Source organism: Apteryx mantelli, chromosome 3 (assembly GCF_036417845.1).
Source record: "Apteryx mantelli isolate bAptMan1 chromosome 3, bAptMan1.hap1, whole genome shotgun sequence".
NCBI lineage: Eukaryota > Metazoa > Chordata > Aves > Apterygiformes > Apterygidae > Apteryx > Apteryx mantelli.
Window position 1 is genome coordinate 2,272,884 of NC_089980.1, and position 20,615 is coordinate 2,293,498.

The 20,615-nt window shown below is 40.0% G+C and overlaps 1 protein-coding gene across 1 annotated transcript in view; it reads right to left on the bottom strand.

Annotated features, from left to right (window-relative positions):
* The window catches only part of CFAP61 (cilia and flagella associated protein 61), a 140,856-nt gene that overhangs the window by 103,048 nt on the left and 17,193 nt on the right, over positions 1–20,615 (bottom strand). The window contains exons 2-8 of the mRNA XM_067293896.1: positions 18,237–18,387; positions 15,525–15,675; positions 12,811–12,887; positions 11,798–11,865; positions 10,383–10,509; positions 2,811–2,943; positions 647–800 (exon numbers count right to left, since the gene is read on the bottom strand). Of these exons, the coding sequence (XP_067149997.1) occupies positions 647–800; positions 2,811–2,943; positions 10,383–10,509; positions 11,798–11,865; positions 12,811–12,887; positions 15,525–15,675; positions 18,237–18,379 (853 nt within the window). The 5' untranslated portion in view covers positions 18,380–18,387. The remainder of the gene's footprint in view (positions 1–646; positions 801–2,810; positions 2,944–10,382; positions 10,510–11,797; positions 11,866–12,810; positions 12,888–15,524; positions 15,676–18,236; positions 18,388–20,615) is intronic.

Here is a 20,615-nt window from a genome sequence, read left to right on the forward strand (position 1 = left end):
CAGACAAGATTTCTGTTCTACAAACAGGTGACATATATTATTTGCAGTAAGGTGGCTTGTAGATGGGTTGTCATATCATGCCATGCAGAAAAATAAAACAAGGATCATCCCTGATCCCCCCAAATCTTGTAACCTTGGAGTAACTCTGCAAACAGTACGCAGAGAAAGCAGACAGTGGACCACATGGAAGTTGAGAGGACACAAGCCAACAGGACAACATAAAAGCCACAGTTAACCGGCTGCTTAACTACTGGCAGACATTAGAACCGAAGTTCAAAATTACATCTTCAATTAATAGTACCATAGTAGCTAACTAGTGGGAAATATACCTAATGCTGTAGCTTTCCGAAACCTGAAACCCATATTCATCCCATACCTCTGTTCCAAGGACAGCCTACGATCGGACAAACCTGTATACACCAGTTCCCCAAGAACAGCAACCACTTCACAGTCAAAGATCAGAGCCATCAAAATTTCTCTCCTGAATTAAAACAACAACAGGCAACCACCTCCAAAACAGCTGCATTCATTTGTGTTTTCTTCCTTGATATAAACTTACATCCTATTCCAATCTTTTTCAATAGCTTAATCAGAAGCTAGAAACAAATGCACCTTGAGCCTATACAGCATTCTATAATATAGATACCTTCTTGAAAGTTTGGTTCCTGCGGCATTTTGAGAATATCATCAGGATGCGGTTTACAGAGTCCATGGAAGGGCCCTAAGTCAAAACACTCGTGAAGCAAGGAAATATTTACTTGAGAGCACAAGCTCATGAATCCCACTGCAGTGCCACCATCCTGAAACAGAAAAACAATGTCACATTTTTATATGCCAATGTTGAGCAGCTCACTTCAGCCAAACAAAAGATTGGTAAGTCATAAAAATAACAATGGTCAGTCTCTGGCTGTGCACAATACAAAAGTATAAAGATACTATTTTGGCAAAAGTTAAATTCAGCATTCCTTTTTAATTTTTCTTGCAATATGTGTATTAGGCCCTCTATATTAGATGCTATAATTTTTTGTTACCTTCAATTTGTAGGGGGACTGAGATTATTTATATGGACCGAATGATGATCTGTTGTTGCAATAAAACATTTATGACAGTAAGCAAAGAAAAAATGTAACTTTTTAACTACAGACTTCCAAAAATTGTACAATTTTTCCTTAAAGTGTAGCTACAGTAAAATCTAGGTTTAGCTAACCCTAATGGTTGACTAATTATTAGACACTACCATGCAAACACAATTGTGTTCAAACTGAAAACGTATTTTATTTTCCTAAGAGAGTGATTCATTCAAAAAAGTAATTACATACTATATAAACAATATCTAATATAGTATATGGTATGTATTATATACAGTAATTATAAATAATATAAATATTCTCAAGTTCTGAAAATATCCAGAAATATCCGTATCTGAAAGAACCAGTCTTTCAAAAAAAAGCCCTGGAAAGTATGCGAATGGCAACGCTGAAATGACATGCTACTCTGTGTTTGACTGTTACCGAAACTTTCCAGAAAGTTGCACTGCTCAAAAAGAAACAGACTCTGAGAAATCAGAATCAGCGTGTTGGCTTTCTTTTTTTTTTTCCCCTAAAGCCAGCCTGGAAGAATTTTTAGTACTCTATGCAACTTTCTGATAAAACACAAAACAATCAAAAAATTTTTTTCCTTAATACGTATAATGAAAACATCCTTTATCAACATAATGAAAACCCAAAGGCTGGATTTGTCTGGCTGTTTTATCAGGCCATCAGCACTTCAATAAAAATAAAAAATATATATATAGTTTATTTTTTCCCCCAAACAACAAGTGATTGTTTGTTTGCCTAACCGAACAAAAGCCGGGTCGCCGCAGTTGTCTGGCTGCTATGTAATTTTAGGCCCAAGGCTCAGCAGAGGCTGATTAACCAATCCATCTACCATATGTGCAAAAAGAGGTTGCCAGCCTCATTCTCCGCAGGGAAAATTGGCATCTATCTTGGTTCACATGGAGGCGTCTTTCCAGTCTGCAGCAGCAGCAGCAAGTCGGAACTACGAGGGCCCGAAACACCTTTTGCTTGTTTCATATTGAGCTATAAACGTACAATAGAAATGTATTATTTATAAGATAGCCATTTGCGCTGCGCTATTACACTAATGGTTGATTGTTTCCCATTTGGCTTCCAATAGTAGCGATTACATGCGAAGGTTTTCTAAAATCATTCGCCGCAGAAAGCGGAATTCTAGAGTTAAGTAGGTTACGTTGCCCATCAGCCTACACTACCGCACACAGTTACGAACACGTAAAAATATTAACAGGAATTTTCGGTAGGATAACCGTTGCCACCTCGCTTTCTTATTGAAATTAATTCCTGGGTTTGTGTTTTCACTTCAGCAAAAATCTGGCTGCCTGAGCCAGGAGATGGAAAAAAATCTGGGGCATTTTTAACTGTGAAAGTATTGTTGGCTACTAGTTTTCACATGCAATATTTATTTTACAGGGAATGAAAATTGGTCATCTATAATGCAAAATGTCTTAAATGGCTACATAGTTGTTTCAAGATGGCTCGTTCCAATTATTTGGAAAAAATCTACACGATTATTGGGAATTGCAGCTTCATTTATTTACCAGGAGTCATCGCTCCTAAAGAACAGGAAGTCACAAAGAAAACGGTGGAGGGCATCGCGTACACGCAAACCGTGGATCCCACCTTCCAGAAGTGAGCTTCATCTTTTTATTCAGTAAGCTGCACGGTGAGCTGTTATTCACACACGACATCATTAACATTAGGGATAGACAAAACTGCACGTGACAGACTTACCTCACCAACAACGGCCTGATTTTCTTCATCCTGAGTTTCTAAGAGATCAGCAAGGAAATAGTCACCATAGATTTCTTTCAGAGTTTCACTGTGGCACGTCAAGATTGGCAGGAGATCGTCATGATCTTCCAACCTAGGGAACAGAGGTTACGTAATGTCCTAAAGCTCTGCTATCCATAGGTCCCCGTTCCCTTATGTTGTGTTAGCATATTGACAAATATTAAAAACGTCCGAGCCAAAACTCCTAACCCTCAGCTGGGAGCCTCAACACCAGAGGAGAGACGGAGGCAACACAACCGACCTAAGAGCTCGATTGCCCACTGGAGATGCTCATCTTTCTCCAACAAAACACGAGGGTAGCCCACACCAAAATTCTCTTGCCTAAGGCAGCTGAGTTAGGCCAGATGAACCTGGGCTTTTGGGCTCATTTACAATATTTGTATTCAGTGAGTCCATCCAACCATCAGCTGGTTAAAGTTGGCAGAGATCTCAAACAGCTACACCAGGGCAATTTAGAAAATCAGTTCTTCAGAAAAGAAAGACAAAATAGTGCCTTCCTGTACGGGAGAAAGAGCGCTGAACACGGGTGAGATTACAGTTATCACGCACAGTGGTGCAGAGCCACCTGGCAGAAACGGAGCCACGGTGCCGCTGTAAGGTCAAGTTAATGCTCCACCGTTAAAACAGACCCAGGGGCCAAAGTGCAATTACTGCATCCCTCTGCCTACGCGGGAGCCCGCGGCATCAAGGCTGTAACCGCTTCCACTGTTCCCGTCTGTTCTCCATCCGGCCTGGGTAAACACTGTCTCTGTAAAAGCTGATTTCCAATCAGTCCAACTTTCACTTTGATACCCATATAGGTCCCACAGGGCACGGATTTTTATTTAAATAGACATAAACACCCTCTTTGCCATTAAATAACTTGGTTTTAATTCTTAACCAGGATCAACAAGTCTTAACAATAAATTTCAATGCTTTTACCAATGTACAGAAAGTGCAAGGAAGGAATTCAACAGATAAATGTGCTTGCAACCACAGCATGAAGGCCCACGGCTACGTAGCTCTAACACAGAGCTACTTTCAACGGGAAGATGAAAGCCCATTTCTTATCTATCTAGCTAAACACCGTAACAAGTAACAGCAGTCCAACGGACAATTCTATAACTGCAAAGGGAGCCAGAAATTCCGGCTGTGACGGACCCCGAGAAGGCATGACTTTCGCTACTAGAAGAAATCACTTTCTCCTCAATGCCATAAATAGGCTGCTACAAAACATGCTTTTGGTAATTTCAGCCTTCACGGACGCATGCAAGGAGAAGGACGAACCCTAAGGGAGAGCAGATTTAAACCGAGGGGAGTAGACAGTGCACTCCATCGAACGCTGTGACACAGCCGCGCTTCCCGCGAGGAACGGCGACCGCCACAGTTGGCTCTTTTGCAGCAGCAGCGGCTGCATCCTACAAGCACAGTACGCTCCCGTGACTAATTGCTGTAATATATTACAGTCTTCAGCGAGTCAGGGTGAGCCTGTCCTCTGCCCATGCTGTGAACTGCAGCGTGCAGCCTTCTCCTTGGCATAGGCATCTTCTTGGTTATAGCATTGATAACACTATTTAATCGTGCTTTGCTTTTGAGGCTCATTTTTTTCTATGTATAGCTGCGGCAGCCGATGAAAAAAAGCAGAAGGATCTCCTGCTGCTGGCTAGGAGTCTGCTGCCACGAGCTCCAGGAGTAGTCCTGGAAAAGCAACAGCACAGCAAAGCAAACTTTTCTAAACAAAGAGGGTCCGCGCTCCGTCACGGTGTTATCATATACACCTGCTCAGTAAGGAGACCCGTAGGGGTCCGTGCTAGGTCCTACCTACTGGATCAGTATCTATGATAAAAACAAAACTGTGGGTTTTAGGCTGTGACCATGAAGCAATGCAAGAAACCGTTTGGTTGCAAGGTCTCCAATGACCTCTAGTGGTAGAGGGCTCATATTTGTTCCCCAAGACACTGAATCAACTGCCGAAAAATCTTCAAAGGACCAAAGTCACATACTTTCAGCCCCTCGGAGGCTTCGTGGTCTGAAAACTCTTAGCTGTTATTAGAGTCTCTCCTTCATTACTTCATTACTTGGGAGAGATTAAACCCTCTGACAAGCATTTTTTTTTGCAAATCGTTGTAAGATCTGAGCGTACTGTATGTTGTACAACCTGCGGTTCCCCGGATAAAAGTTGCCCTAATGTAATATAATACCTTCCCTTAAATGTTTTTGGTTCTCTCGATCTCTCAGCCAGATGACAGAAAACAGGACTAATATAAATACATCATGTGACATTTTCCTGCATTTTTAATAAATATTTTTTAGGTTTTTTTAAATAGCGATCTACAAAATAAAACAAGGTAGAAATGAGATGTCATTACAACAGTACCTTAATCAGTGCTATGCTTTCTGCTGCAAAAGGCCATACACTTAGGCCTGGATAAAATCATAAAAAAAATTATTTGCATTTCTTTCATTTTTATGTTTTAGGTGCTAGGGCTTTGATGGTGGTAACAACTCTCTTTGACACTGTGTTTGCTCGCCAGTCAAGGCCCTCGCGATGCTTTACAGACTGCAAGCAAAGCACTGTTTGTTTCCTTTCTTCTTTCCCCAAACAGGGCAGTTGTGTAAGCCACATTAGTTCCCTTGCAAATGAATTTTTTTCAAGATACTGTTCAATTTCGAAGCGGTTTCATGTTTTGCTTCCTTGGTTGGTTACTGCGCCTTATTTGAATAACTATCAACAGCAGGACAGCCAGCCTAATACGTTTGGGTTTTGTCTTCCTCTCTGAATTTTAATTTGATTTCATTTGAATTTTTAAATTTGATTTGATTTCTTGGTTTTCACTATCCCACAAATAAAATGAATCAGGTACTAAGACAATTTTTTTTAATTCCCAGCTTAAAAAAAACAAAGGACCCCATGGTTCTTGAAAGATCTTAAATGGTTCTGTGGCCTCTGGAGGCCACACTATGAATCTGAGGCATGAAAGGAGGATAACATTTCTTAAGATTAATAACCCAAAGCCCTAAAAGTCTTGTAGCTCTGAGCAATCCTTCACAACATGACTATGACTTTATGTAGCTATCACTCCACACCACCGTTATTCTCTGCCTGGAATATCCTTTTCTAAATCTCCCTAAAATAAGATGTCAGTAGAGGAATATTTTAAAATAGTTCTCTTTTCTTTAAAAATTTTACATACTGTAGAAACAACAGCTATTTTATTCTATGCTCAAGACAGCTAAGCTGGAATGCTTATTAACACTTCCCTCAGTTTTAGGAAAAATGTTTCTTTGCTTCAGGCTCCTATTGCTCAAGTTTGTATGTATCTAAATTCTTGTACCTATAATTTGGATATCTTAGCTCTGTGTAGGCAGCAGTTCAGAAAAATAAAATTAACTGATTTAATTTCGGCTGTTTATAGTTTTCTGGATTTTGAAGAAGTCTTAATGTAAGGACAACTGGGCCAAAACCTGTGTTTCTAACTTCATCACAAACCCGGTCTGAGTTTCTAAGTACGGACAGACTTTGACACGTGACTGAAGGACAATTTAAGTGGTATCTCGATGATTTCTGCTGCTCCTACACGCCAGGATGAATGTGGCCTTCAGAGTAAGATTACCTTTCTACGAGGGACCAGTGACCCCTTTTATTCTGACGTTGTTTCTCTTTTTTTTTTTTATTTTCAGGCCATCTGTTTGAAAGCTCTCTTCTTACTCTTGTTACTCCCACTGCTCGGGAACAGCCTGCAGATAAGGCCTTGAACGTCCTTCCATGCCCGATCCAGTTGCATCGACCTCTTTTTGTTCAGGTCAAGCAAGCGGGTTGTTTGGGCGGGATGGACAGTACGGGAGAGCTGTCTGAGCTTGCAGCGAGTATCTGTTACATACAGTCCTACTAACAGCCTTTTTAGCAGAGCGGATAAATGTTTAACTTGTGACCTTTAGGATGTCCCAAGTCCCAGTACTATTCCATCTGCCAGGAGTTTTAAATTATTTAATTCCTTTTCTGAAGGGCAGTCGTGAGGTTCTTTCATACAGTTTTTAAGTTAAGAAAGTCAACTTGAGAATCCAACAGAGATGAATATCGTGACTGTCCACTCAAAACTGGGGACAGCTGTCAGTGGCGACAAATTTCCAAGCACCACACTTTTTCATTCTTTTTTCCAGTTTTAGCAAGAGTCTTCATTGCAATAAATTCTATGTAAGAAAAAATTACCACCTGAAAATATAACACAATATAAAGCTCTTATCTACAGCACTAATGCAAAAGCTTCAACTAAAATGAAGTTCCAAGAACAAAAGCTTCAACTAAAATGATGTTCCAAGAACAATGAAATCTTGTTAAAAGAATTCTAATAATTTTAATACTTTATATTTCAAATCAAAATGGTAGTCTTTCTCTTCTTCTCAGGCAACATCTCAAGGGAAGAACAGTAGCAAGGCTTTCTATCATCAGAACTTCACTACTTTAGCACAATCAATTAGTATAGCAAATTCGTTAATGCATTATGGAACCTCAAACAAGCCAAAGTAATTTAGGGGTAAAGGAATGGGACTGTACTGTAACTGAAATGTGTTGTTTTGCTGGGACAGATAACACGTGCACCACCTCCAAACTAAATGTTTTGCCAATATATTCGTCAATGCGATGCTTCATTATGCTGACGCTCCGAGTCCCTTAAACCATTCTGCTCTGCAACACACAGCGTTACGTGAGGCCACGGAGCGAGACGCCGACAGCAATTTTGCAGATTTGCAGTGTGCAGACAGACTGCTACACGTATGAAGAACTCACGACAGTCAACGGGGCTCCGCATGGGTGCAATCATCTCCCCGCGTACTACAAACTGTAGGAACAGGACTGTTTTTATTTCTGCAGTTCCCCCACCACCATAGGGTTGCTTTTTTTTTTTTTTAATAATAGCTTTTTAATATAAAAATTCAGCAAAATTCACAGACTGAGAGAAAAAGCACAATAAAGGCATTCCACAGAACCGCAAATTTGTGATCTTCTACATACCTGGTACAAAAAACAAGGATGACAAAATCTAAACATAATATACCAGCAAGAAACTTAAATATAAAAGCTCAGTGGACCGTGTTCTGGCACACTACAGATTTATTTCGCATTATAAAGGTCAGATAAAGAATAACTTCAGAAAATAATGGTTAAGCAAAGTATCAATTTACAGCATTTTTTTCCCCTGTAAGTAAAGGAAGAGGGAACAGAGATTACCCTAATCTCCTATCATTGACCCAGAACATGTTGCTAGGCAGGTGGCTGGGGACAGCTTTCACAGATAAGTCTCTAAAGGGTTTCCAGTGAATGTTACTATGGATGCCAATGAAGTACAAAGGTGAATACAGAGGAAAAGGACAGGCAAAGCATCTCCTGAAAATATAATTTAGCTGACTCAAAGAATCTATTGATAGACAATACTTTAGTATGAATTTTACATCGCCAGATCTGTGTGATTTAAAAGAAATAAGCAGTTTCCTGCTTAGTTTTCTAATTTGTTTTTTATTAAAGCAAATCATCGTTATTATTCATAACAAACCACAAAAGTCCCCGGCAAAATGGTATCTCTTCTGTGTAATACTGGAACAGTCTTCTTGACATTTCCAGTCATAGCAAAAATATCTTCTGTTGTTAATATCTACTGGCCATCAAAAGAATGCGATTCAAATTAAATAAAAACCAAACATAATGGGCAGAAGCAAGGGATATGGAAAACCTTTAACTCCGCAGGAATTAGTTTACTTACCGATAATTCCTCAGTATTAAGGTTCCTTAACATATAGACAGATGGTAGAAAATTAAAAGGAAATACTTTTTAAAAGCCTAAAAAGCGTAGATCAAGTTAGCACGCAAATGATTTTGTAACACACTGAAACATCCAGAGCTATAGCAGGACTGTGTAAAGTGGTCCAGGTCAGACCTCAGTCCTTACACTCAAAATGCTCAAAAACCAAGTCTCAGGATATCATAAACATTAACTGAAACTGATGGATAAAGAGCCCAATCCATCAATCTGTTTCAGGCTTGTCTGGTAAAATTAAATTGGTTAAAACATCTCTCTACGACAGACAGACTTCTGTCAGAATCCAGTCCAAGGCAGTGGCATCAGCTACCCCACGAACTAAGAAGAAGTGGATTTAGCAGGCAGAGAGACGTGCCTAATGTGGCATCAGCTTCCCTGTTAGCACTGGTCAGTACGGACCACGTATCAGTGTCATATGATGTAGGCACCCAGGATGCGCTTGTCCCTAAAATGGGGACCATGACAGACTTTATCCATTTCCGCTACGAGTACTAGAAACCTTTCTTTAGTCATACTTCTACTACATAAGCACATAGCAAGGCTTACGCTTAGAACAAACAAAAACAACTCCAGAATGAATCCGAATGAAAGAAAAATATTACCACATAAAATACATACACTCTTCCCAGCGTGAAGAGGACAAGCGAGTGAACCCAAATGTGATAGATACGCTCTGAATGCGCTACAGGGAAGCGTCGGCAGAGTAACGAGAGAGTGTATGGCCCAGCAATTTCCCCAGAAAAAAAAAATCAAGGGCCGAATAGGGCAGAAACTCTGCGTTTCTGGTTTACTGTACACAATGCTGGCACAAGCACAGAGAGCTGCGATTTGGCACAGGCAGCACAATCCAAACGGCAAGAAAAAACAGAGCGGTAAGAGTCGACGGGCAGCTAGGCGGCAGCAGGCAAGGCTGCTCGAGCGACTTGCATCTCTCTATCTGGTACGGGCTACGGGCAGCTAAGCGGCTAGACTCGGAATTATGTTTTTCTTTCTCGACTTTTTCAACGACATTTATGACTAAAATCCCCAAACAAGAACAAGGCTGTGTTAAATGGCACTTTGTATGGGCGTATTGTGAAAGAGTCTTTGTTCCAGACTGCACGCGTTGAAACAGATGACACACTGGAAGAAAAAGAAAAGCAGGTACAGTAGTACTAACGGCAACGTTACTGCTCCCCTGAAACACAGCGAGAGAGGATGTACGAAGTACTGACACTGAAAAACCCATAGGAAAGCAGAAGGGTTACTCTCCATGTCTGCACGACTGCTGGAACTAGGGATTCTCTACTATTACACAATTCCTCTAGATGATAAATCCTCCTCTTCAGACTTTGCTTAACTGGTCAGAATATGACATAACAAGAGAAATGAAAATTTAGTTGTAATATGCTCAAAAAGAGACCTGGAAACTATAGTAAAAAGCTCAAATGCATTGAGTAAAATATGCAGCAGGTGATTAAGCCAATAGATTTGCAGACTAAACATCACAGCTGAAAATTTGAATTATTTTTTATAAAAAAAATAGTTTTACAAAAAATACAGTTGATCTTGTGATGAAGTAGAATAAAGACAGCACAGTCATAAAACAACTATTTAATTAGGTTATCAAGGAAAAATGGCAGTTGAACTAAGATGCTGATGTGAAAAATCAAAAAAGAGAGTTTTTTTAATTGACCCGGACCTACTCACAGAAGTAGGAGAGACAGAACCGCATTACCTTGCTTTGCGAATGTACAGCTGGGGGCAATACTGATGCCTGTGGCACACAAGCAAAGTAAAGTTCGGATCCACTGTGGAACCTGGCATAGTCGTCATCTCTTCAAAGATATTTCCCAAGGCTGGGTCTGCGAATGACACAAATCTGTTAGGAGCGACAGAGGAATTGTATTATGCAAACTTTCAAATCATCAGCAGAACTGTCTGAGGAAAATGGAGTTTTGAATTTAAATCACAGATGGCATAATGCTCTAAGTCTTTTTAAGTTAAGCAATGAAGCTGAAACGGCAGTAGTATAAACGTGAAAGAATTGTTAATGGATTAACTTGTTAATGATTATTCAGTCAATTCTTTTAGCTCCTCCAAGTAACCAGTGTCTACTTCCTTAGGGCCTTGTAGGAACAAGAGGCGAGAGCCGAGTCAGCCTCCAGCATCCGAAACCTGAATGAGCTTCAAGGCAAGCAGAAATTGGCAGGAGCAAATCCCTATAGAAAAAGCAGCCTAATGACCAACACTGTAGGCCACTGGAGAATCTCTTTCTCTCTGTCAAGAGCTGTTATGCTGAAGGAAAGCTGAGATTTGTTGTTAGGGTAGTTTCAACAAACCCCCTTATTCAGTTATTCTTTTCCGTAGTTGACGTACCACTAGGAAGGCAGTTGTGTAACATGACCTGGAACCTAAGCTAGCTGGAAATCAACGTATGAGGAAAGGTTCCAGTTCACTTCAAGGCAAGCTCCAAGCAAAAATTAGCCATTAACCAGATGCTTGGTTTCATAGTCTGAATTCAGGACTGAATTTCCAAGTTACACACTGTTCTCTGAACAACGAAGCTAATAAAGACCCATCTCCTGATGCGCGTTCTCCATCTTTTGCACCTTGGCTAGTTTCTTATCTCCCGCACTCCTCCTCTCCCACTCCAGAGAGTCCTCTCCTCCCCCTGTAGCCACCTGGCTAAGCGAAAGAAAGTATGGGATGTATGGGTTCAGACGTACGGGTCTGACGACCGGAGGACAAGTGTGCGTCCGTACGCTGAGTGACCTGTTAGCCACCGCCCGCCAGAGTATGAGCACTGATTTCAATCCCCTCTCTCTGCTCAGCCACAACTGCACGAAACTTGCAGCAATTCATTTCTGAGATCTCCACTCCTCTGTTTAAATTTGCCTGGAAAAGTTATGAGTTCCAAGATTATACGAAACGGATAGATCGCTGAAGGGACTGCTGGAAGGAACCTGCAACCACATAAACCTCTTTCACAAGGGACGACCATTAAAGGGTATTTTAGGATTGAATTTTCTGCATGTTTAGAAAATGATGACTGTTCTTAGTATTTGAAAAAATAACATAGTGTATATTAATGATAATGAGATTTGAAATTGCTCTCATTATTTTAAGAATAAAATGATATTAAATTCTTACCTAAATTCTCATCAGCTGGTATGAAGAGAAGTACAAATTGCAGTTCTGGTACTACATTAAAAATTGTCCTGGACAAATAACATAATTATATTCAGTCTTCAATCACTACACACATTAGATACAACAGTAAATCTTTTAATGTAAGAAATTTACTCTCCAGTGTCTTTAATCTTCTTTCATAAATCCACATGGCTTAAAATTAAAACATTTTATTTGTCACAAATAGGATGATATGAAAATCATCTGGGCATTTTTGACTATTTTTTTCTACCCCATTTTTCTTTTTAATCTCCCAATGTTCAGATTTCATACTTCCTCCTTTTTATATCAGTTCCCCAGTGGAGAAAAAAATTAAAGATGCCAGATATCTGCTGGCAGATCTCTGACCTGGCATCTGGATGAGCTTGCTGGACATTACAAAGTAACTGTAAATTTGACAGCAACAGCACCAAATGCAATTTACTCTGTTTATGTAGGGATGTTGTGAGCTATACCAAATAACCTGAGCAACGCTTGTTTGACTAGTGAGCTAACGCAATGATGTATAGTGCTGTTTGTACTGTATAGTGTGTAGTCTCTCTACTATTTAATCTGTAGCTAACAAACTTCCAAAAGACCACATGTGAACAACCATATTCCAGCCACATCCACAGCTTTTTACGCTTTCTGCTCAGTCACGCGTTTCGATCTTTCTTTTGCCTAAATTTCCACTCCTAAAAAGCAATCTGCCTTGCAACTGCAGTACTGATATTTCTGTGGAAAATTATAGCAAAGATACAGCTAATGCTTAACGCTGTTTGGAAAATATACTCAGAACTGGGACAGTTTGGTTTCAAAGCCGAGAGTGCATATTTGATTAATACAGGGTTATGTTTTATTACCTTCTGAGACTGTTTAGATAGACAGCTAATTCTGGTCCAGTGTTTATCTTAGGCATTTTTAATTCCATAGCCTCCCCAATGATGGGAGGAAAGTGTACATGCTTCACTACAGAAAGTTACATATTAACTCACCTAACAATTTCTTGGGAACATCCAGCTGCATATTCTTCTCTCGCCACAAAAAGATGCAAGAACAACGTGTTCAAAGGCTGCAATACACAGAAAGAGAATCTAAACACCAGGCATACAGTATTTATTAAATCAATACAAATGTTAATATGCACATTTATTTCCAATTTATATAATCTGCATGCAAAATGAGTAGCTTCACATATGAGTAACTTGCTGCCTCCAAAGTGCCTGGGTAGATAAAGCTATGTGCATAAAGGCTCTTTAATATCATGATTTGTGCTTCTGTAATATTTTTGATAATTGATTTACACTCCAGCTGACTCTCGTTAGAGTACATTTTACACGCATCGCTGTTGTTTTTAGTTAACAATGTTAATTCAACATTAACAACATTTTAATTTAACAACAACTATTAACAACTAAATCTTAGCAACATTTAATTTAACATTTGGCTGGTGAAGAAAGACTTTTTTTTTTCTTTCCAGGTTAAAAAATGAGTCTCACATACTCCAAAAACCGTTTTCTTTAAAAGAAGGAAGAAAAATAACAAAAACTTAAGATTACATTATTAGGCACAATTACATCTCCAGTCAGAAACAGGGCATACTAAAAGACTCCAGTTAACCTGGAAAATCGGCTTTCCAGCAAAGGAATACCCTTGTACTGGAACAGTAACTGCTGTTAATTCAGCTGTTTTCTCTTGCATATTTACTCCAAGTGTCGAGGCAATGCAGGTCCATCTGTAGATGAGGTATTTCTATAAAAAGTATTTTAAATAGGAAAACTTCCGGTCTTCTGAATAGTTTAATCTTCAGTTAAATGTAATGGCTAGAGTCACCACTGAATTTTGGCAACTTTACAGCAAGAACGATTTTACTAGAGGTCTGCAGTAATGGAACAGCATAAAGACAACAGGCTGTCGTAATGAATAAACATCAAGAGCCATTTCTAAAATCAGACTTTTTATGTATTTTTGTAAAATGTGAAAGAGAAAGGAGGAGAAAAAAATAACGGTTTGTTCTTGAGGCCCAAGAGGAGGACCAGGAGGCAAGAATTTGACTTGTAACCAGTTCTGAATAGCGATGGTAACCAGACAATCCCGTAAAGCAGCTTCACTAATTAAATTCTGCCCAAGCCAATTCATAATTTAGACCCTTAAGCTATCTCTGAGCACTTCTGAGACGACTCTTGTCAACTACACTTTCAAGAAACTCTATTTTCAGAAAGGTCTCAATTCTGTTAAGCACCTCGGCACGGATTTAACTTGCAGTTAACTGACAATATCTCATGTAGTTATAACTCAGAATACGTTCAGTTGTTTTGCCAGTGCAGAAGCATAAAACATCTACTGAATGTTAGGTATGGATTTTAGAAAATAATCTATTTTAGAAAAGCAAGGGTTCTTCTGCTCCTTGTTAACATTCAGAAGGATCTTTCACTCCTGTTTACGAGCAGGAACTACTAACATGCTCAAGCTCTCTTTTTTTCTTTTTCTTTTTTTGTTTCTTTTTCTCTTTGCGTGCCCCTGCGCTCTGATGTCAGCTGCAGCTTTACTGCGAGAGATATTGTCAAGCACACAGCCTGAGGAAGAGCTTACACAACCGACAGCACAGCACGACCCAGCGCGGGCAGCTGCAGCTGCACAGTAAATGAAGTGGTTGTGCCTGCCATATGCCTGCACACAAAGTGCTGTCAAGTGACAAAGACAACAGATTATAAGAAAATAGCATGTTTTTTCTACGCTCGCTTTGGTTGTAATAATTTTCAGTTTCTTTTAGCAGCACATAACAGCATTTTCAAATGCAATTGCTGACTTGCCAGTTTTTCTGCAAGCCGTTGTTTAATATCATCAAGGACAACACTGGAAAACTGATGAACAAACTGTCTGGACGTAATTTCCATACAGCCAGTATATTATTTTGGCATATACTGCCTAGGGTTTGAGTGTTTATGGTTAGCATTTTCCATCTTTTTTCAACAGTCCTAGAGCCAGTTCCCAGATGGACTGAATGATGGGCAGCACGGGTGGGCTGAACTTCTAAGTGCTGGGCTCGAGGAAGGAAATCCATAAACCTGGCTGTGGAGCCCGTATGAAAACTGCCATCACGCAGAACGGAGGGCAGCAACCGCCACACCAGCGCCGGACAAGCTAGCTCCAGAACCGGGACACTCATGTCAGCAGTGTCCTCTGCCCAGCCTAACTCACCATCCTTCAAAGAGGGTTACACTCCCCGTCCCTTGTTCTTTCTCTGAACCCATTAAATTAGTATTCCATTCTATAAAATAGCAAGCCTTACTCCAAAAGGTGAGAAATGAGGATTTCAAGTCCCCTACAGTGAGAAGAACCTTAGAGCAAGGTCTCTTTCTCCTGGAAAAACGCTCTGTTGGATGACACCAGAGCTGGACAGCATTTTGAATGAAAAGTATTGGTGACAACTACGATTCACGCTGCTCTCAGTACTATCACGGTCCACTAGACGTGTTCCGAGCATGTCTAGCAAAGGACTCAACGTGCAGTTCCCGAATGGCCTCTGTCAGAATGGCAGATACCTTAAGTTACTTTAGTGGCAAAAGCACGAACTTCTGAGCAACTGAGAGTTTAGTGAGGAATCCGAGTGTCTAAATTCTACTTAAATTACATTTTAGATGCCTACGCCTATTTTTATATCTGAGCCTTAAGTGAAAACTCAACTAAAATTACACAATTTACTTACAGTGCATTTGTTGTTAATGTAGTTTTCATGTAAGAATGATTCCCAGTCAGACTGATCAGTGATATTCCAATTTGGATAGTCCAGAAACAAAGCATGGGCAATCGCCTCTTTCTTCTCATTGCAGAGCGTCACAGCAAGATTTGATTTTTCTCTGTTAAAACAATTTAAATGCAGAAGTTGAAGAAATTACATAAAAAAAAAGTGTAGGGGAGTTTTATACTTAGTAACCAGGATGTGTTCTAGAAATATTCAAAACGGATACAAAAACAGTCAGAAGGGTATAATGACATTAAAATAGCTGTTTGTAGTTCCCTTTCATCTGTCTTAGAGGCAGCCTGTGTGTGTCATATCCATTGAGTATGCCCACACTTCAAAATACTAACCCAGTAAACAATGCAAATATAAAATAAGTTCTGTAAACTATCAAGAAAAATATTTGCCATTTAAAAATATTAACAGTGAAATTATTGAGTTATAAAACAGCAGTACTCACACTATATAGTATCTTGCTAAATAAACATCTTCAAAAATGAGTTCGCTCTTAACAGGCTCTTATTTACTTTCAAGAAAATCTCTATATTATTGCTGAGACAGTCCTATTTTTGCTTTGTTTTGCATGGACTGAAAGCAAATCCTGCAGGGATGAAGGCTGAAACCTGACCTCAGAGTGCCCCTGGGTGGATTCCTAAGCAGTAGTCAGCCTGCGCACAACTCCCTTGTTAAAGCAAAGGTACCTCTAGGGACACAGTTTCCAAAGCACCTTGGAATAAAAGGTGAATACAAATGTAAATACTGCGTTTCACAACTGGGCTAAGTCAAAAGGCCTTGCACAAATAAAATGTCCTGAACCAAGAGGTACTATTCTGAGAGAACGTTGTAGACCCTCCTCCAATTTCAGATTTATCCTTTCATTCATAAACTCAAGCTGTACTCTTTCCACAAGCCTCTATCTTTCAGACCTAACATACAATACCTCTCACTGCAGCAGAGAGGCTGGAACAAATTTGCTGCCATAAATTCTAACTTTAAATACGGGTCTTCAGTTATTCTTCAAACAGGGTTCTTAATATGTAATACATAGATGTAAACACAAGTTACAAATTATGAGGCTTTTTGTTTGTGGATGGTTTTTTTTTGGTTTTGGTTTTTAACCAGATGTATCTATCTTGTTCTCCCAAGCTGACAGTTTCTGACAGAAGGGGAAAACGTTAAAGACAAGTCCCTCCCTTCCATATGCCTCACCTCTTAAAGTATACCTCTAACTCATGGAATCCTAGAATACCCCCACGAACCGTTTACACACTTGCACGATCTGTCCCTTTGCATCTTCCTTTGATGTCGCTACCTGTTTAAGATGCACCAAATAAAAAAGAATCTTCTTTGATTGTCTTTCACTGACGTCTCTCTAGAGGAGGAGAACCCTTTATAAAGCCAGTTTTATATTATTTTCTCCTTCTCTTCAAATTTTTCCCTTTTTTCCCCATCAATAAATTACCAGTTGGAAATGGGGAAAATAAAGATCACTAGATTTTAGACCCTCAGTCATCTCTCTCTCTCTGTTTTCAAGTTCTCCAGACTCTAATCTTGCACATGCATGTACTCAACTTAACTACCATGCATAGCAGCACCGAGCATATAATTCAGCCTGTCAGAACTGTAAAATTAATCACATTCAAAAGAGCTCAGAGGCTCAAGCCTCAATAAAACGTCATCACCTAAGTCCTAACTTGCTGTTAATACCTCAATTCCAAACACTTATTTATTTAGTGGATTCTGAAATGATAACAATTCAAATGATTTTTCTAACTCTCAATTACTACATATTTGGCATGCAAGAGTTAAAAGTTCCCTCTTCTTTGTGTTTTTCCTCATAATTCTATTTTTCCCCAATAGCTGGTATCTATTTGCCTTTAAGGACAAGTGCAAAAAAGCTTGAAATGACCCACTGGCATTTCACGCACTCCGTCTCTGTGGGTTATACATCACTGCACAGAAAAGAAAGTCTCCAGCGCTGCACATATTACAGCAGAAGGCTTCCACAACGACCTGCTTTTGCTAATGGCTTTGCCGTGCAAGAAGCTAGGATACAGATGTCCTAACACGGGGCATATTAAGTATCGCCGTGGTAGGGAAGTACAAAGGAAGAGGCACATTGAAACACACACTTTACAGCAGATGGAGAGAGCCTGTCTCCCAAGGCAGAACAAGAGAGGCGAAACCCCCTCCCGAACAACTCCTTTCCTTAAGGGGACACCGGCAGAGAAGGGGAATGTTTAGACACAAGCAAGGAAAGAGAACAGAAGGGTCACGGCCACACAGCGATCAAAACCGCTAATCCCCACCCCTCTATTGCAAATACTCTCCAGCTGACAAAAGGCTTCAATTAGATGAAGCAGACAGCAGACACTGGAATCCAATGGTTTCATCAGGTAATAAGCAGAAGTATTTCTTCTGAACTTTTATAAAAAGCAAGGTAGGACAGAGTCAAATCCTGTCCCCGGCTGCAGTGATCCGAGGTAGCGCAGTCGTGCACATTTGTAGCGGAAAAGGAGAGGGAAGCAGATTTTCTTTCCCTTTCGATGAATGGCATAAAAAGCCACTACGCTACACTGTGTCAAGGCTCATAACGTTCGTCTGCTCTTTCAAAGATAACACAATTTCTTGACGTTTCCTGCAAGAACAGAAATATAATATCCCTAAAGAGTTACTTACAAAAGGTATGTGACATTAATCCTTCCAAAAGTTGTTTTTGTAGAATTGCTGATGAGGTTGATAATATCAGGAACATCATGTGATTCTGTCCTTCTGGCACTGACCACTTCTGTGTTTCCTCTCGATGAAGTTATTGCAGTCATTTTATGGACTGTAACAAAGAGAAAGAAGACATTGCTGTTCTAGCAGATCCTGCAGCGATTCCTTGTTGAACGTAGTTACTTGAAATGGAATTTTTTAAAGCACTGGGAAGACTGCAAGGTAAGTGCCTAATTCCTGGAGGCCTCTGCACGTGTACACAACTACTCCCTGCATATAGATACAGCGCACACGTGTGGAAATACAGCAGGCGCTCATACCTACTGTATGTATTCCGCATGCTACACAGAAGTGTTTTTAATGGACTACAAACTGCTTTTGCGTCTATTTTTTTATTTAAAGGCATTCACATGCTACTTATCAGAACAGTACTCATTGTTAGTCATTTCAAATTCTTAAGAGCTTTCAGTCTAGAGGGTTGGCAGGACCAGCTCAAGCGATCAGAATAATAACGACGTAATAACGTTAAACAGCAACCTCAAACGAGTTAAGCGCATTTTGTCCAAAACAGCTCCTCAAGCTTCTTTTTTAAATCAACACTGATGTTTAAACTTCAGAAGGAATTGAAAGCTCTATAGCTTCCCTGCCCAGAAGGAAAATATTTGTGTGGTTCCACATTTGCATAGTTTGTCAGGTCCCAAGTGATTTATTAAGACGTCTAACAATTTTGGAACATAGAGGGCAACAGGCAGTGAGCCAATCTGTGACTATCAACTAACAGTTCACTTATCTTTCAGCTGTGTTGCCACCCATTATTGTATGGACACACTATACCCTGTTGTAACGGAAATAAAAATTAGGCAGGTAAAAATATAGAAATGGACCAAACACAGTCATTTACTGCAATTTCTTAAATATATGTGTGTAAAACACTGCATTGCTAATCCAAAAAAAGAAAAAGTCAATATTGCCAACGCATCTAGACTAGCAGAACTCTTTTACCAATCTACCAAATACAACAGCCATTCCAACATCAGCTCCAAACCCAGATACGATGCCAATCACCCAATTGTGCTCCCCAGATCCCAACCAAAATGAGATAATGAAGGAAATCCTGAATCTTTTACCTTTTAAATACAAAGTCACGTGTACAGCTACATCTTTCATACACAGTCAAGAGATTATTGTATGTAATACCACTGGTCCCAGTCATGCAAATTTGTGTTTGCAAAAAGGCCCTGGCACTGACCTGAGGCAAAACGTCTTCAGCAGGTTTTAACGCACGGGCTTAGTGGACAGAATTGTTATGCAGAACGAATCCAGTTTTGGTTTGCATACCTAGGAATGCACAACTACCATTCTTGTAGTGAGCAGAGAGATGAATCTCATGAGTTTTCCCTCTAATGACTAGAAGGGAAATTTCTGTCTTCCAGATGTCTGGCGAGCGAGAGATTTTCTCTACGTACATAAGCATCATACATGTCCACCGGTTTTAACCCCTGTACAGAGATAGCTACGGCCACTGCCCTACCCCTGCCTCATTCATCCGGCTAGGCTTGAACGTACGTACTTAATATGGAGTACGACAACAACATCTACAAAAATAGAAAAACCCACTAGCTTTTATAGGCAATTTCTCTGATGTTTTAAGTTGTAAGACACGTATATTCTTTCTAGTGCAGTGGAAGCGATTATACTAAGGCTAAGTGAAGGATGGTTCCTAAAATGAGCAGACAAAATGTCCACATACTTCACTTATGCATTTAACTAAGTAACTTTAAACTACGAGACTACTAAAATAATAGGTTAATTTTTATTAATTTCATCTCCACAAATCAAAAAAACCAGGAATTTTTAAATGTTGTCAGCAAGTTTGACTTCAGCATTAAGATTACTGCAGCTGAGGAATGTGCAGTTTGCCAAATTTCCATATTTAGTTGTTTAGCTTCATGCACTGAAAAATACCAGCCCGCCTCCCCTCAAACACTAGTGCAACTATGACTGACAGAAAGTAACGTTTATACACTAAAAATGTACTGTTTTCATAAAAACAAAATGTACTGTTCCTGTCATAACTGCCGTGGCTATATTAGGAGAACAGCACATGACAGCTAAGAAAATTGGCAAAGCAAGCAGATAAGGAGCTGTTCCTTTTCTGAGCCAGTTCGTAGAACAATTTCCTCTCTAGCTCGTTAATTAATTAATTAATCTGCAGCGGCAGGCGGAATCCAGACCAACCCGAGCCCGACCTCGCTCACGCCAGCGGCCCCCAGGGGGCGCCGCGCCCCGCCGCCAGGAGCATGCCGGGAGCCAGGGCGCGCAGGGGGCGCTGGGAAATGT